This window comes from Enhydra lutris, unplaced genomic scaffold, assembly GCF_002288905.1.
Source record: "Enhydra lutris kenyoni isolate GAN:26980312 unplaced genomic scaffold, ASM228890v2 scaffoldscaffold10, whole genome shotgun sequence".
Taxonomy (NCBI): Eukaryota; Metazoa; Chordata; class Mammalia; order Carnivora; family Mustelidae; genus Enhydra; species Enhydra lutris.
This window is the reverse complement of record NW_019154094.1, coordinates 4,149,558-4,164,841: the sequence shown is the minus strand read 5'-3', so window position 1 is coordinate 4,164,841 and position 15,284 is coordinate 4,149,558. Positions and strand designations below refer to the sequence as shown.

Below are 15,284 nucleotides of genomic sequence, written 5' to 3'. Positions count from 1 at the left end.
GGATGAACATCTAGGTTCTTTCCATAGTTTGGCTGTTATGGACATTGCTGCTATAAACATTCGGGTGCACATGCCCCTTCGGATCACTACATTTGTATCTTTGGGGTAAATACCCAGTAGTGCAATTGCTGGATCATAGGGTAGCTCTATTTTCAACTTTTTGAGGAAACTCCATACTGTTTTCCAGAATCACTGCCCCAGCTCGCATTCCCACCAACAGAGTAGGAGGGTTCCAGGGGTCAGTCTTTTTGTGCCAATTTTCCTGCACGGAGATGGTCTTAATGACAAAGCCCAGAGGCAGAAAAATCAGAAGAGAGCTCTGACAGGCATATTTCAGTATCTAAGCACGTTCTGTTTTTTTTCTCTCTCCAAAGCTGTTGGAAGTCCAAGTTATATAAAACAATCTCTGGCCACCCCACCCATGTCAGCCCAAATGACATGCAAACTTCTGGCCCAACATGCAGCCATACCCCACCCCGTCCCCTCGCCCTGCACAGCTGTTTCCTTTTAGTCCTGCTAGCCCAGTGTCAACAGGAATGTGGCCCACATATGGAGGCAGAGAACTTTCCACACTCTCCTCAAGGGTAAGAGTGTCCTGGGTACACATCTCCTAAAAATATGGCAAAGGCAGTCTCAGCCCTTAATCAAATCCAAAGCCAAATGGCACACAACCTTGGCCTCGGTGACCCTCATTAGGAAAGTCCTTTGTTCCTTTGCAAAGCTTGTTGGTCTGGGGCTGTCATTCATTCAACAAGAATTGCTTCTGTCCGGGCGCCTGGGTGGCTCAGTGGGTTAAGCCGCTGCCTTCGGCTCAGGTCATGATCTCAGGGTCCTGGGATCGAGCCCCGCATCGGGCTCTCTGCTCAGCGGGGAGCCTGCTTCCTCCTCTCTCTCTGCCTGCCTCTCTGCCTGCTTGTGATCTCTCTGTCAAATAAATAAATAAAATCTTTAAGAAAAAAAAAAAAGAATTGCTTCTGTCCTTGCATGCCAGGCTCTGGGGCACAGGATGGCGGGAGAGGCAAGATACCACTCTTGACTCTCATTGGGGTTCCCATTCCTTGTTTGTTCTGTCCCTAAAGGTGAGCAGTGTCCCCATGGAGAGAGAACTGGAGTCCTGGATTTCCAATCCAGCTCAGACACCTGGCATTTGCATCCTTTCGAGCAAGTTATTCAAGACCCAGATTCCCCATCCATGAAGAGGAGTAATAATCTCGACCCTGCCTACACAATGGGATCCTTGCAAGGAAGACATGGAGATCCTATGTATGAGGCAGCTGGGCAACATGCAAAAGTGTGGGAGGAGGGGGAAGACTGCTCTGAGAAGCCACACAGACTTCATAGCTCAATGGCCTCCTTCAGCCCCTCTATCCTCTCCACTCCAGGGCCAAGACATGACCTGATCTGTACATTTGTGACGGATAAACTAGGCATGCTCAGCCCAGTTCTGCACTTACCTGGTGTCTTCAACTCTAACAACTCACACAAGAAACAGAAAACCCCATTAGCTTTATAGGATACTACACATTTCGATCTACCTTACTAGAACTCCCTGTCTCCCCCAGACAGCCCAAGAACTCAACAACTATAAACCCAGCCATGCCTTTAGGGATCCTGAAGTTTCCAAATCATCCCCCTACCCTGTGCCATCTTGCCAGACATTTTGCTGGTTTCTCTTTTGCCCCCATGAGATCCTTCTAGGAGCACCAAATCTGATCCTCAGCCTATGACAAGAATTGGCAAATGGCCCCAAGGAAGAAAATGGCTGGTGACAGCCTTCTGGCTTCTGAAGATCTCTCCCTTCTGTGGGATTCGTTCAAAGAACAAGCTTTTGGTTTCATTGATTTTCTCTATTGATTTCCTGTTTTCAATCCCATTGCTTTCTGCTCTCATTCTTGATATCTCTCTTCTTCTGTTTATTTTGGGTTTAACTTGTTTTTCCTTTTCTAGTTTCCTAGGGTGGAAGCTTCACAGACTGATTTCAGATCTTTCTTCTTTTCTAATATACACATCCCATTGCTATAACTTTCCCTCTAGGCACTGCTTCAGCTGCATCCCACAAATTTTGATAAGTTGTGTTCTCATCTTCATTTAGTTCAAAAATTTTTTTAAGATTTTATTTATTTATTTGACAGACAGAGATCACAGGTAGGCAGAGAGGCAGGCAGAGAGAGGAAGAGAAGCAGGCTCCCTACCAAGCAGAGAGCTCGATTCGGGGCTCGATCCCAGGACCCTGGGATCATGACCTGAGCTGAAGACAGAGGCTTCAACCCACTGAGCCACCCAGGTGACCCGCATTTAGTTCAAAATGTTTTCTAATTTCACTTGAGACATCTGCTTTGGCTTAGATGTTACTTAGAAGTGTGTTGTTTAATCTCTAAGTATTTGGGGGATCTCCCATCTATCCTTCTGTAACTGACTTCTAGTTTAATTCTGTTGTGATCTGAGAGCAAACTGTTGTGTGATTTCTGCTCTTTTAAATTGGTTAAGGTGTGTTTTATGGCCCAGAATGTGGTCTATGTTGGTGAATGTTCCATGTGAGCTTGAGAAAAGTTTGTATCCAGCTGTTGATGAAGTAGTCTATAGATGTCCATTGTAGCCAATCGACTGATGGATTTATGATTTAGTGTCTGACATTAATTTGGGAGAAATTTTCAGTCATTATCATCTCAAATATTTCTACTGTTCCTTTTTCACCTTTTCTGGAATTTCCATAATACATACGGTACACATTTTATCATTGTCCCACAATCCTTGCATATTCTGTTCTGCTTCTCAGTCTTGGTTCCCTTTGCTTTTCATTTGGGGTGGTTTCTATTGATAGATCCTCAAGCTCAGAGATTTCCTCTACCACGTGCAATCCACTGGTCAACCCGTAGGCATTCTTCATTTCTGTTACAGTGTTTTTCTCCCTAGCAATTCTTTTTGGTTCTTTTGTAGGATTTCCATCTCTATTCTTACACATTGCCCATCTGTTCTTGCATGCTGTCTAATTTATCCATTAGAGCCCTTACATATTAACCAGAGTTTAATTTGAGTTTTAAATTCCCAGTCTGTTAATTCCAGTATCCCTGCCAGGTCTGGTTTCTGGTGCTTGCTCTTTTTCTCCAAAGTGTGTTTTTCACTTTTTAGTGTGTCTCATAACTTGTTACACTTTGTGGCCAAACACAATGTACTGGGTAAAAGGAACTGCTGTACATAGGCCTTTAGTAAGGTGCTGATGAGGTGTGGGGGAGGGGAAGTGATCTGCGGCAGGGCCAAGTCTTTCAGTGCACCTGTGCCCCAGAACCTCACATTGCATCTCAGCTCCCTGAATCTGACTCCCACCACCACACCCTCCACCTCACACACACCCCTAGGCTGGACAGGATGGCTAGAATGGGCTTGAGGTGGGTATCTCCCTTCCTCCAGGTCAGGTAGGCTCTTTCTCCCAAGGGCAGGCCTTGTGAAGAATGGGGTGCTCTGCGTATTTCAGAATGGCCCTTCCCCTCCTCCTCCTGCCACCTGCTAGAGCCATGAGAGGATTTCTCTCTGAAATTCACTGAGAAGCAGGTTGAGCTCCTAGAGAGAAAACTCACAGCAGTGTGGGGGGCCCTTGATGGCTGGGTCTCCCTGGAGGTGTTAACTCTCAGAGTCGTCCACATTGACCCTCTAGCAATTTGCCAGTTAGAGTTCAGGTTTTCCTTCCCCAGTTGGGTTCCCAGTAGCTTGTGGCGCTCTGTATTTGTTTGTTGGTCTCTCCAATTTGGGGAGTAGTGGTTGGCTCTGTGACCTCACTTCTCTTATGGATCACTAAGAAGAGTTGTTGCCTTTTTTTTTTAAGATTATTTATTTATTTGAGAGAGAGCGAGTGCAACCAGGGGGAGCAGCAGAGGCAGAAGAAGAAGCAGGTTCCCCTCCAAGCAGGCTCGATTCCAGGACCCTGGGATCATGACCTGAGCTGAAGGCAGACACTTAACCCACTTGAGCCCCATAGGCACCCCGAGAGTTGTTACTTTTTCTGTGTGTGTTCAGTTCTGGTATCTCCTCCTTTTACTTCAGGTGATTGCCAGGTCCCAACTTCAAGGGGCTATCCCAGCAGTGAGTTAGGAAAACTCGGATCTCCTTACCAAGACATTTAAGGTCATTTTCAGTCATAATATGTCCGTGGCCCCAAGGTCCCCTCCCACTCCTATTTCCCTGATCCATGCCAAGTCAGGTCTTGCAATTATTTCTATAAGGAATCTATTCCTTCCCACACCAGAGACTGCAATTCCCAGCTCAGGCTGGGCCGTAATAGGACTCTAGTCATTGGTCTGAAAACGAGGGAAAGTGGGGCAAAGGTTGGCATATATCATCTCTGCCTCATGTACAGTCTCTGCACGGAAGCGGTCTGGTGCTTCTCTCAGGAAATGGCTATTCTCCTTCAGTGAGGGGACTGGGGCTTCTGCCTGCTTAAAGCATTCAGGCAAATATTGGGGATAAAGATTCCATCTTTATCCCAGGTCCGAGTCCTTTTCTTTCCTGACAATAGCCCTGACTTTGGCAGGGGAGACCAGCCCAGGAGGCAGCTTATCTCCTCTGGGGCTTTGCCACTCTGGCACAAGCAAACCCAAGGGACAAATGTCAGCACATTCCACCAGTAACTGCAGGTCCGTCTCTTTAAACTGTTCCGTGAAGGCCCTCTGGTTTTTACAGCACATCACAAGTTGGTGGTTTCATTTTTTTTTTTTCAAAGACCTTTCATCATTACTAGAAGCCAGTTAACTAAACAACTCTTACAAGTACTGCGGGCTCCATGCGTCCGTGTGGTAGAGCTTTCACATGACCCAACACCTCCTCTCCTGGACCTCATCCCAACCACCCCGCAGGCAAGTCTTGGTAATGATGACGCTATAGGATGGCCTAGTTTGTGGCCGACCCACCTGCCACCACCAACAGGGACTTCGCAGCCATCGGTAAATGACTGCTCCCATTTTCAAGACCCATTTGAAGGTCCTGCTTTTTAAGGCCACTTCTAGTACCAAATGCTTAGTCTAGTACCAAATCAAAGCCTGAGACAAGGACTCACGTTTTGGTAGTTTATCTGGGAAATGGTCCCACAAGGAACAGGAAGGAAGGACTGGGGAGGGTAAACCAGGAAGGAAAGGATTGACCAGGGTCATGGGCACCAGCGGCGTGGTGAGTTGAATGCACCAAACACCTCCGGGAACTGTCCACCCACGGATCAGATGGAGCAGCCTTTGCCCCCCACTGGTTGCCTCAGGAGGCGTCAAGTCCCCAGCACTTAGGGGCTGCGCACAATCCCAGGCTGAGTGAACTAATATCCTAAACTGATGTATTCCCAGGCTTGGATAGACATGACTTAGGAGACCAAGAACTCACAGAAACAACAGAACCAACTTGAATATTCTGTACATTGCATTCCCTGATGTTTTACTGGCCACTACGGACAGCGCTGCTTCTGCTGGATGAAGCGTGGGTCTCTCCAGGACAGTATTTTCCTAAGTCTCCATCATCAGTTTTCTCTTCCCTTATTCTGAGAGCTGCAATCGTCACACATTGCCCATAAATGCCTCTCCCGGACAGAGCCTGCTCATGGGGGGTTCCCTTTCACGTGTGATGTTCACTCCTGACCGGTACGGGTGGCCTGGGAAAGGTGGTGGCAGAGACAGATGCTAACTGATTTCTCCCCTCCATTCTCACTGTAACTGCTCCACCGGTCAGCCCCGTCAGGTAGCGGTCAGGCACTCAGCCTGGCAAAGACACATCTGTCTGATGTCTTTAAGCATCAGGACTGACGCTTCTTTTTTTAAAGATTTCATTTATTTATTTGACACAGAGAGAGATAGAGAGAGAGAGTACAAGCAGGGGGAGCAGCAGGCAGAGGGGAAAGAGAGAAGCAGGCTTCCTGCCAAGTAGGGAGCCTGCTTTAGGGCTCCATCCCAGGACCCTGGGATCATGACCTGAGCCGAAGGCAGATGTTAATGACTGAGCCACCCAGGCACCCCAGGGCTGAAGCTTCTAAACTTGACTCAAACTCCAGCTGTATCTTGACCACTGTCAATGTCCCATCACGGGCAGTCAGCCAGGAGTTGACGGATGGGGGATCAGGCTCACTGGGGCCTTGCTGGGAGCACTGTCACGGGGCCTGGAGGAACCATTGCTGGGAAAACATTTTTTAAAAACGAAAACCCAGGTTGTGCTCTCAGGAGGGCAGCAGCTCCAAGTCTAAGTCGAGGTAGCTGTTTGCCTCCACAGGGCTGGACCTGGCCATGCCAGCAGAAGGTACCGGTGCCAGGACCTGTGGAACGAAGCTTCAACTCACATTATGTTCCTTCCATTAGGCAATGCGTTCTGAACTCACTCTATCCGTCTAGCTGAAATGCAGAGAGCTAATGCCGGGGCTGAGATACTCACCCTTCATGAATCAGCTCCTTCCCTGGGGCTCTTGAAGATTGACTGGGGAGTTTCCGTTTGGAAAAAACTAAAGATTGCTCAACCTGTGAAGACACTTAATTCCAACACACTGCACTCGGAGTAGAATACAGGCTTATGAGGACCCTTCTGGGGCCATCGAGAACGGCCTTCCCTTTGTCCCCGGAGTATGAAGGCAGGCTGAGTAATCAAATGACAACATCTCTAAAGCAGCCTTCTTCGTGTTGATGAAAAAAGGAAATCTTACGAAACATCAGGGAGTGGTTATAAAAATGCAGAGCAATTTCAAAACCAGAGTGATAAGAATGCTTGGCTAAGGACCAAAATGGCTGCTAAGCCCCGGACCCTAGGGAGCTTGGCGTGGATTTCGTGGAGGGCAGGAAGCAAGAAAGTGGGCTTCCCCAGGACTCAGGAAGGTTCACAAGCCAGGTAGAAGCCATGATGTGCACCTGGGGCATGTGCCTCCTTCCTCATTCCTGAGAAGCACCAAATCCACAAGGAGAAAGAACTGCATGTGTATGTGTTTCTTACTTTGAAAGCTGCGCAAGTGAAAATTTTTTCACGAAATACATATAAGCGTTTCCTTTAAACCACACTTCTGGTAGGTCCTTATTCTAGTGTTTTTGTTACTGTTTTGAACTCCTGCAGTAGGAGGTAATTCAGTCTCCCTGGAGAGGCACGACCAGAGAATTCTCCCTGGGAACAGATCTCTGGATCTGGTCGCCACTCATTGGACCAGGGCCAGACTTCCGGGGGCTTCACCAAATGGCATCTTGGATTGCTGCCGAAGAACTCCAGCCGTACCAAACCAGACTAGAAAATATACTTTATTTTACATGTACAAATGTTGCCTCAAATTTATAACAGATAAGAAAAATATATACAAACTGTGGCTTAAAAGGAAAAGCAAAAAAACCCCCAAACACCCCGCATTTGCACTGATGTCCAAATCATCCCAGGAAGCCGACTTTCTGTCTCTTGGGCCCCAGGCTCTCCTCCTTGTGTAGGACGCTCTGCAGGGAGGCGTGCAGCACCTTGCCCACTCGCTTGCCGGTCTGCGGGACGGAAGACGGCACACACCCGCCGGTGAGGCGCGCGCCCGCACCAGGGAAGCCCCCCTCTCTGCCTGTTGGCCGGTCCAAACTGTACCCATTCCATCTGCCTTCCAGGGCTTTTTACTTAGTGAAACAAATCAATAGGAAAGCAAACCCCCAACTACAACAACAGAGCAGTTACACTCTAGAAAGATCTCCGTACTGAAAACAAAAACAAAGAAAAAACCAAACCAACCAACCCCCAGGTGGTCAGCAGGAAGCAGTCCAGGCGGCCTCGGCCTAATCGAGCTGAGCACTGCCGCTGCTGTGACAACACGCAAAACTGTCAACCAGATCTGTCCCCGTGACTGCCACGTCCCACTGAGGCGTGGCGAGGAGGCAGAGGGAGGCCACAGGGAATCAAGAGTGTGGCTAATGAAGGAACAGATGGTTCTGGGGACATGTCTGAACAAGCAGTTTCTCATTCACCCGCCACCAAATCTCCATGCAGAGCGGCTCGGATGGGCCGGAGCTGAGCCTGGCGTCAGCCTCGGGTGCCATGCAGAGATGCTAAAGACACGGAACGGCTGGAACAGGACACGTCAAGAGGTCAGACAACCCACCGAGTTCCTAATGAGCCCCTACGCAGAAGCCACACGGGGACCCCTCAGAAAACCACTCATATACAAAAGTCTTTCATAAAGAAAGACTCACGGATCATTTTAAGACTCTGAGGAACCAACCAGCAGTCCCCCACCTTGTCGAGCCTGCCGTGTTCCCCAGCCTTTTCCACTCTGCTGTGCTGAGCTCCACTCTCGGCAATGTCAGGGAGAAAGCCGCTGGGGCCCAGACCCCCGCCAACCCTCCCGGTTCCAGGGACCTTCTAACCCGGCCCCTCACCGTAACACAGGGTGAGAGTCCAGGGATTACTGGAAACTTACACGGGTAGATCTCAGTCTAAAAGCGGGAAGTGATCAACTGTATGAAACGCAAAGTCAGGGCTAAGGTCCAAAGTGACTGTGGAAAGATTTTTACCACAACATGAGAAAGAAAAGATGTCAGTCAATCAGACAGGGGTGCTAACTGTCCATATAAATGAAGGCAGAACCGAGGACAGGTGGGAAGAGATAGGCAGGACACCGGAACTTGGGAGGTTGGAATGTGAACGACAGAGACTGGCAGCAGCGGCCCGACATGCTGCGTGTCACAGCGGCACTTCCCTGTGGCCACACCGTTGGTGAGACCCAAGCAGTGAGACGGGGCCACGGGGCCACGATCCCCCCAGGAGGGTCTGCAGACCGCATTCACCATGCCCCAGAGGAGGATGCAGCACCATGAGCTGGAGCTCCGGCAGCCGTGGCAGACCTGTGTCTAAGGTGAAAATGGCTCAGTGGGGCTGCAGGGGCAGGGACGGCTCTGGAAGCGCGCCTTCTGGGTCTGAATCTTAGCGCCAGCATTTATGAGCTGGGAACCCTGTAGGCGAGTGACTTTATCTGCTACACGTCTCAATTCCCACGTCTGGAAAATGAAAGATGACCACAGTAGATGTCTCACAGGATGGCTGAGGACTAACTGACACAATACATTAAAAGCACTAAAAACCAAGGGGCTGGACATACGGTAAGTGCACAATAAATTTTCACTATTACTTACTACTTTCGTCATTTTACATACCCGAATTCTCATAAAAGTCTCCAGGGGGTGGGGAAGAGCTCCCTCTAAGACAAGCCACAGTTGTCTAGAGAGACTTCTGGCAGAACTTAAAAAGTTTTTAAAGTGTTTTTGTTTAAAAAAAAAAGAAAAAAGGGGCGCCTGAGTGGCTCAGTGGGTTAAAGCCTCTGTCTTTGGCTTGGGTCCTGGGATCGAGCCCTGTATCAGGCTCTCTGCTCGGCAGGGAGCCTGCTTCCTCCTCTCTCTCTCTATGCCTGCCTCTCTGCCTACTTGTGATCTCTGTCAAATAAATAAATAAAATCTTTAAAAACAAAAAACAAAAAACTAGCCAACTAACCAATGGGCCACAAAGGATACCCACTGCCATGCGGGGCTAGACAACTGAGCTCCGGGAGCCCAAGCAAGCATGCAGAGAAGGGCTGCCATCTCCTGGGGTAGGACCCTGTGCCATCCGCTCCTGCCTCCACATCCTCACTGGCTCCTCGAGACACAGGCGCACTGCTGCTGCCATCCTCCCCCTGAGATGTGCGAGCTGTGGCCCACAGCCAGGGCTCACAGTGGGGACTGAGTTCTCGACACCATATACACTGCCCAGCTTTCCTTTCAAATAAGACTACAGCGGCGCCTGGGTGGCTCAGTGGGTTAAGCCGCTGCCTTTGGCTCAGGTCATGATCTCAGGGTCCTGGGATCGAGTCCCGCATCGGGCTCTCTGCTCAGCAGGGAGCCTGCTTCCCTCTCCCTCTCCCTCTCTCTCTCTCTCTCTCTCTGCCTGCCTCTCCGTCTACTTGTGATCTCTCTCTGTCAAATAAATAAATAAAATCTTAAAAAAAAAAATAAGACTATAGAAGAGAAAATGGACATTGAACACTTCGTGTCTTCAGTGAAAAGTCACTGTTTCTAGGAATGAAGGAAAAGCATGCATGGCAACCTGGCCTGTGATGAAGCGTGACCCCTGGGCCTGAGCTAGTTACCCAAGGCCAAACACCCAGGTCTGGCTCACTCGGCTCCTGGCGATTCAGATGGTCTGAGTCAGAGTCCTCCAAGACTTCTGGAAAGTTGAGGGGACACTGGCAAAGGTGAGTCTGGGAAGACACACGTGGTCCCTGCCACAGGGGGGCTTTCAGGCCAGTATGGGACATACACACCTTGATCAGTCAGCACTGAGCTGGAGCGCGCCCTACTGGGTAGGGCTGCCAGACGACCTGAGACCAGTGGGGAGCGATCCACCCCCCGGCGGCTGGAAGGATTTCCCAGTCGCCTCTATTTGAATACTTCTAGGCCCATGAAAATATGGGGAGGCGGCCAACCTTCAGCCCCTGCCTCCACCTTTCCTCACTCCCTTCAAAGGACAGGAAGTGGTCAGGCAGGAACCCAGTACCCTCATCAGATCACAAAAGCCTGGGATTTGGAGTCACAAGCAACTCCACGTTATCAGTCCCAACACTTTCATCCAGAGACACTGGATCAGAGAGGGCAAGGATGAGGGACAATGACTGACCGGTTCCTTACCTCCCAATTCGCAGCCCCCATGGCCTCCACCCTTGGCTAGGTCTTCAGACAACCAGCTCCCACCGGCTATCCTCCAAGTTCTAAGTCTGGGGTCAAGGGTACAAAGGGAGAATTCCCACGGTGGGACCGAGGGGGCAAGAGGCAGCAAGCCTTCCCCGTCAGGTGCCTGCACCTGCCTCAGAGGCAGAGCCTCACCTCCATCATCTCGAAGATGCTCTCTGGGTCCAGGCTGCCCTTCCCCACTTTTCTCATGCACGTCACGACTCCCGCGCTGGTCACGGACACCAGCAAGCTGGCCAAGGAGCAGGCCTCCTCTTGAAGAGTAGCATCCACGACATGCCGATAGCCAATCTGCAAAATCAGGACAGCAGAGCACACGGGTGGGTAACATGCATTCCCGAGCCCCACCCCTGACAGCCTCGTGGAAGGAGTAGCTGTACCAGTGAAGAACCCGCACTGCCCATCCAAGGTCTTACTTTAGATTCTGCTCACATGGAAAACACCTAAAGCCATGTTCAATGATTCTACCACAGGCCACTATGGAAGCAGAATACAAAAGCATGAGAAGGAAATACGGGAGACAGGGGTGGGGTTAGAGCTACAAATCAGAGACCATCCAAGTCACAGGCCACCAAGAGCCTCCAACAGAGGGGCGCAGGGAGAAAGTGACACATGAAGCCGGATGGATGTTCCACTGATGACAAAGCTGAATCAAGACAGAGCAAGCCGAGAGACACGCTCAAGAATGAGTCAAGTGCCGGTGGCCTCGGCTGGTCCGAGTGCTTCACCATACCCCAGCCTTAGGAAGTGATTTCAGGGAAATTAAACCTGGCCCACTCGGTCCTATTTTTATGGATCCCGTGTGGAATTAGGGACAGTTCAGCCAATCCAGGCTTTGGTGCAGTCTTGGGTGTGCCGGGTATGTGACAGCATGACCGGACTGTAGGTTCCACAGGCCTCTGTGCACATGTAAAGACCACACGTGACAGGATGCCTGGGGGGCTCAGTGGATTAACCCTCTGCCTTCAGCTCAGGTCATGATCCCACTGGGATCGAGCCCTGCATCAGGCTCTGTGCTCAGCGAGGAGCCTGCTTCCCTTCCTCTTTCTCTGCCTGCCTCTCTGCCTCCTTGTGATCTCTGTCAAAATAAATAAATAAAATCTTTAAAAAAAAAAAAGGCAAAAAACCACACGTGATGTAATAGATCCCCAGATGCTGCTCCAAACCCTCATTGCATAGATGGGGACACTGGGGCCCACAGAGAGGATAGTGTTCACCTCCAACCTCCCTAGACCCACAGAATTGAGGGACTTAAGGGAAATGTGCGCACACGGTGTTTGAGTGAAACGCCTGGTAGGGAGGAGCTTAACAAACTCGGCTGCTAGTACCATGAACCCACATGTGTATTCCTGAGACCCCATCATGTCTTCTAAACAAACAAACAAACAAACAAACAAACAAACAGAGCTGCTCATAGAGTAGTTTCTAATATAACCAAATGACTGGATTTGGATTAAAGCTACTTCTACATGGTTTGTGAAACTGTTAATTTCTCAACCTATTAAGTAACCTTAATGGGTTGGGGTTGAAGAAGACCCACAGGGAATTCAAAAACCATCAGATACGGGGTGCCTGTGTGGCTCAGTGGGTTAAGCCTCTGCCTTTGGCTCAGGTCATGATCTCAGGGTCCTGGGATCGAGCCCCGAATTGGGCTCTCTGCTTGGTGGGCAGCCTGCCTCCCCACCCACCCTGCCTGCTTGTGATCTCTCTCTCTGTGTCAAATAAATAAAATCTTAAAAAAAAAAACAAAAAAACAGATACAACCACGTACCTTGCACAGGGTGACAATGCAGGGGACATTCTCCACACTTAGCCGGATGCAGTCGTAAGGGTCATCTGAGAGTTCAATGTCCTTGGACCCCTCTTCATCCTCTAGAACACGAACTCTCGGTATCCTAGAAACGGAAGCACAATTAAAATTCCCACTTACTGTGAGGAAAAAAGAGAACTTCTTTCTCCCGAAACTGAGAACAGCAGTTGGAGTTCCAGCGCGTCACAAGTAAAGTCACACTCCACCTGTACTTTATCATCCTCGTCCCTATCGTCTCTGTCAGAAGTGCCCAGGCAAACTGCAGAGCACTGAAGAAAGGGGGTCTTTTCAAAAATGATGCTTGGTCAATCAGATATGCATATGAAAAAAAAAAAAAATCTTGATCTCTACCTCACACCATATACAAAAGTTCATACCAAGGGCGCCTGGGTGGCTCAGTCAGTTAAGTGGCAGCCTCTGGCTCAGGTCATGATCTCGGGGTCCTACGATTGAGCCCCACATCAGACTCTCTGCTCAGCAGGGAGTCTGCTTCTCCCTCTCCAGAGCTCCGTGATCTCTCTCACTTTCACTCTCTCTCAAATAAATAAATAAAATCTTAAAAAAAAAAAAAAAAAGTCCATACCAAATGGACTACAGAGATAGAGGGGAAAGATAAAACAATAAAGCTTTTGTTTTTTTAATAAAGATTTTATTTATTTACTTGAGAGAGAGACAGAGAACGAGCAGGAGCAGGGTGAGGGGCAGAAGGAGAAGCAGACTCCCCACTGAGCAGGGAACCCAACTCGGGGCTCAATCCCAGGACCCTGGGATCATGACCCGAGCCAAAGGCAGACACTTAGCCAACTGAGCCACCCAGGCGCCCCAACAATAAAGCTTTTAGAAGAAAAACTAAGGGGTGCCTGGGTGGCTCAGTCGGTTAAGCGTCTGCCTTCAGTTCAGGTCATGATCCCAAGGTCCTGGGATCAAGCCCTATGTTGGGCTCCCTGCTCAGTGGGGAGTCTGCTTGTTCCTTTCCCACTGCCCTTCCTTGCTTCTTGTGCATGATCTCCCTCTCTCGAATAAATAAATACTAAAAAAATAACCAAAAAACTAAAAACATCTTCCTGACCTTGGTGTGAACAAAGATTTCTTGAACAGACCCCAAAAAAGTTTTGCCATAAAGGGAGAAAAAAACAATAGATTCAACTGCATTGAGGATTACAAAGAATTATGAAATCTACTGCACAAATTTTTATACGGTGCCATTCATGAATAAAGCAATGAATCTTAACCTAAAAGTGAATCCCTTCATGCTAAAATTACACAGGCGATGAGAGACTTCTTAGTGAATACGATGAGTTATTACATGAGATTCTTTTTGGTCTTTGTTACTTTCATGCAGAAACTCATTTGTTCATCAGAAACTTTTCTTTGACATCTGAAGCCTTTGTATCCAAGATACTCTGATTTTGGAAAATTAAGCATGCCTGTGGAATCCACTATCGTAAAATACTACCATACAGTTGGATAACCCTCTAGTGTTTACTGGGATACTTTCCCGTTTATTATTTCACTGGGGAAAAAAAGCAATGAAATAGAGTTGTACATTTTAATTGCCTGTTACTCAGTTATGTTCCCCAAAAGACAGAAAAGACAAATGAAACTACGGTCAATGTTGTACTCATGTCCCCATCGTTCGAGTCTAACACACTATCTGATACAAGGAGGGACTCATTTGTTGAACGAGATTTAATTACTTGTTCAAGGTCACGACACTAACGACTATTGGGGCAATGACGGGACACAGGCCCTCTGGCCCCCGCAGCAGTGTTTGCTTCGCACCACCTGCTAGCCCAACGGCACCTGCCTATAGGAGGGCAGAGAAGCCAGAAAACCAGAGAAGAATGGACGTGTGTGTGTGTATCTTCTTCCAAACCCACCAACCTTTCCACTTTCGACATGTTGGCAGGTAAACAGATGATGAAGATAAAGTATGGGAAGCCAAAGAAGGCGAGTGCTGAGAAGTCCCAGCCCATGAATACTGCCAAGGTGTCCATCTGCTCCATATTTACACACACATTTGTCAAAATTAAGGCATTAAGACCCACATAAGTGAAGAACATGTTCTGAAAGGTATTAGAAAGTGCTGCTGAAGGCTGATGAGAAGGCCTCAGGGCGAAGAGAACATGAAGAGCTAATGTTTCTTTATTCTGTAAAGAGCTGCTTATGCTAGTCAAGGAGCTCCCAGAGCGGCAAGTTCTCCAGCGTGGTCTAAAGGGATAAATCTGACTCGTGTAATTTCACTGGCCGGGGCCTCAATACACAAGCTACACTTACTGTTTTTCATCTTGATTAAATGGATTTTAGAAATGGAATGATCTTCCCATGTCAGGCAGATGTTCTATACTTTCAGAAGAGCATAATCATCATTAGGCAGAATAAAACGTTTTCTCAATGGCCCTCTGTACAATGTTTCAAAAAAAATCGTTTTTAAGATTTTATTTATTTGACAGAGAGAGAGAGACAGCAAGAAAGGGAACACAAGCAGGGGGAGTGGGAGAGGGATAAGTAGGGGGAGTGGGAGAGGGAGAAGCAGGCCCCCCCATTGAGCAGGGAGCCTGATATGGGGCTTGATCCCAGGACCCTGGGTCATGACCTGAGCCAAAGGCAGAAGCTTAATGACTGAGCCACCCAGGTGCCCCAAATGTTTCAAAATTTTAAAAAAAAATATGAACTTTTGTTTGTCAAAAAACATCATTTAGATGTCTAGGGGCGCCTGGGTAGCTCAGTGGGTTAAACCCTCTGCCTTCGGCTCAGGTCATGATCCCAGGGTCCTGCGATCGAGC

General features: G+C 48.7%; 1 protein-coding gene across 2 annotated transcripts in view; it reads right to left on the bottom strand.

Annotated features, from left to right (window-relative positions):
- Nucleotides 1-7,223: 7,223 nt before the first annotated feature.
- Nucleotides 7,224-15,284, bottom strand: part of LOC111144192 (exosome component 7) — a 35,582-nt gene continuing 27,521 nt past the window's right edge. For both annotated transcript variants that reach the window (XM_022498397.1, XM_022498398.1), the window contains exons 6-8: nucleotides 12,460-12,583; nucleotides 10,824-10,979; nucleotides 7,224-7,469 (exon numbers count right to left, since the gene is read on the bottom strand). In XM_022498397.1, the coding sequence (XP_022354105.1) occupies nucleotides 7,365-7,469; nucleotides 10,824-10,979; nucleotides 12,460-12,583 (385 nt within the window). In that variant the 3' untranslated portion in view covers nucleotides 7,224-7,364. The remainder of the gene's footprint in view (nucleotides 7,470-10,823; nucleotides 10,980-12,459; nucleotides 12,584-15,284) is intronic.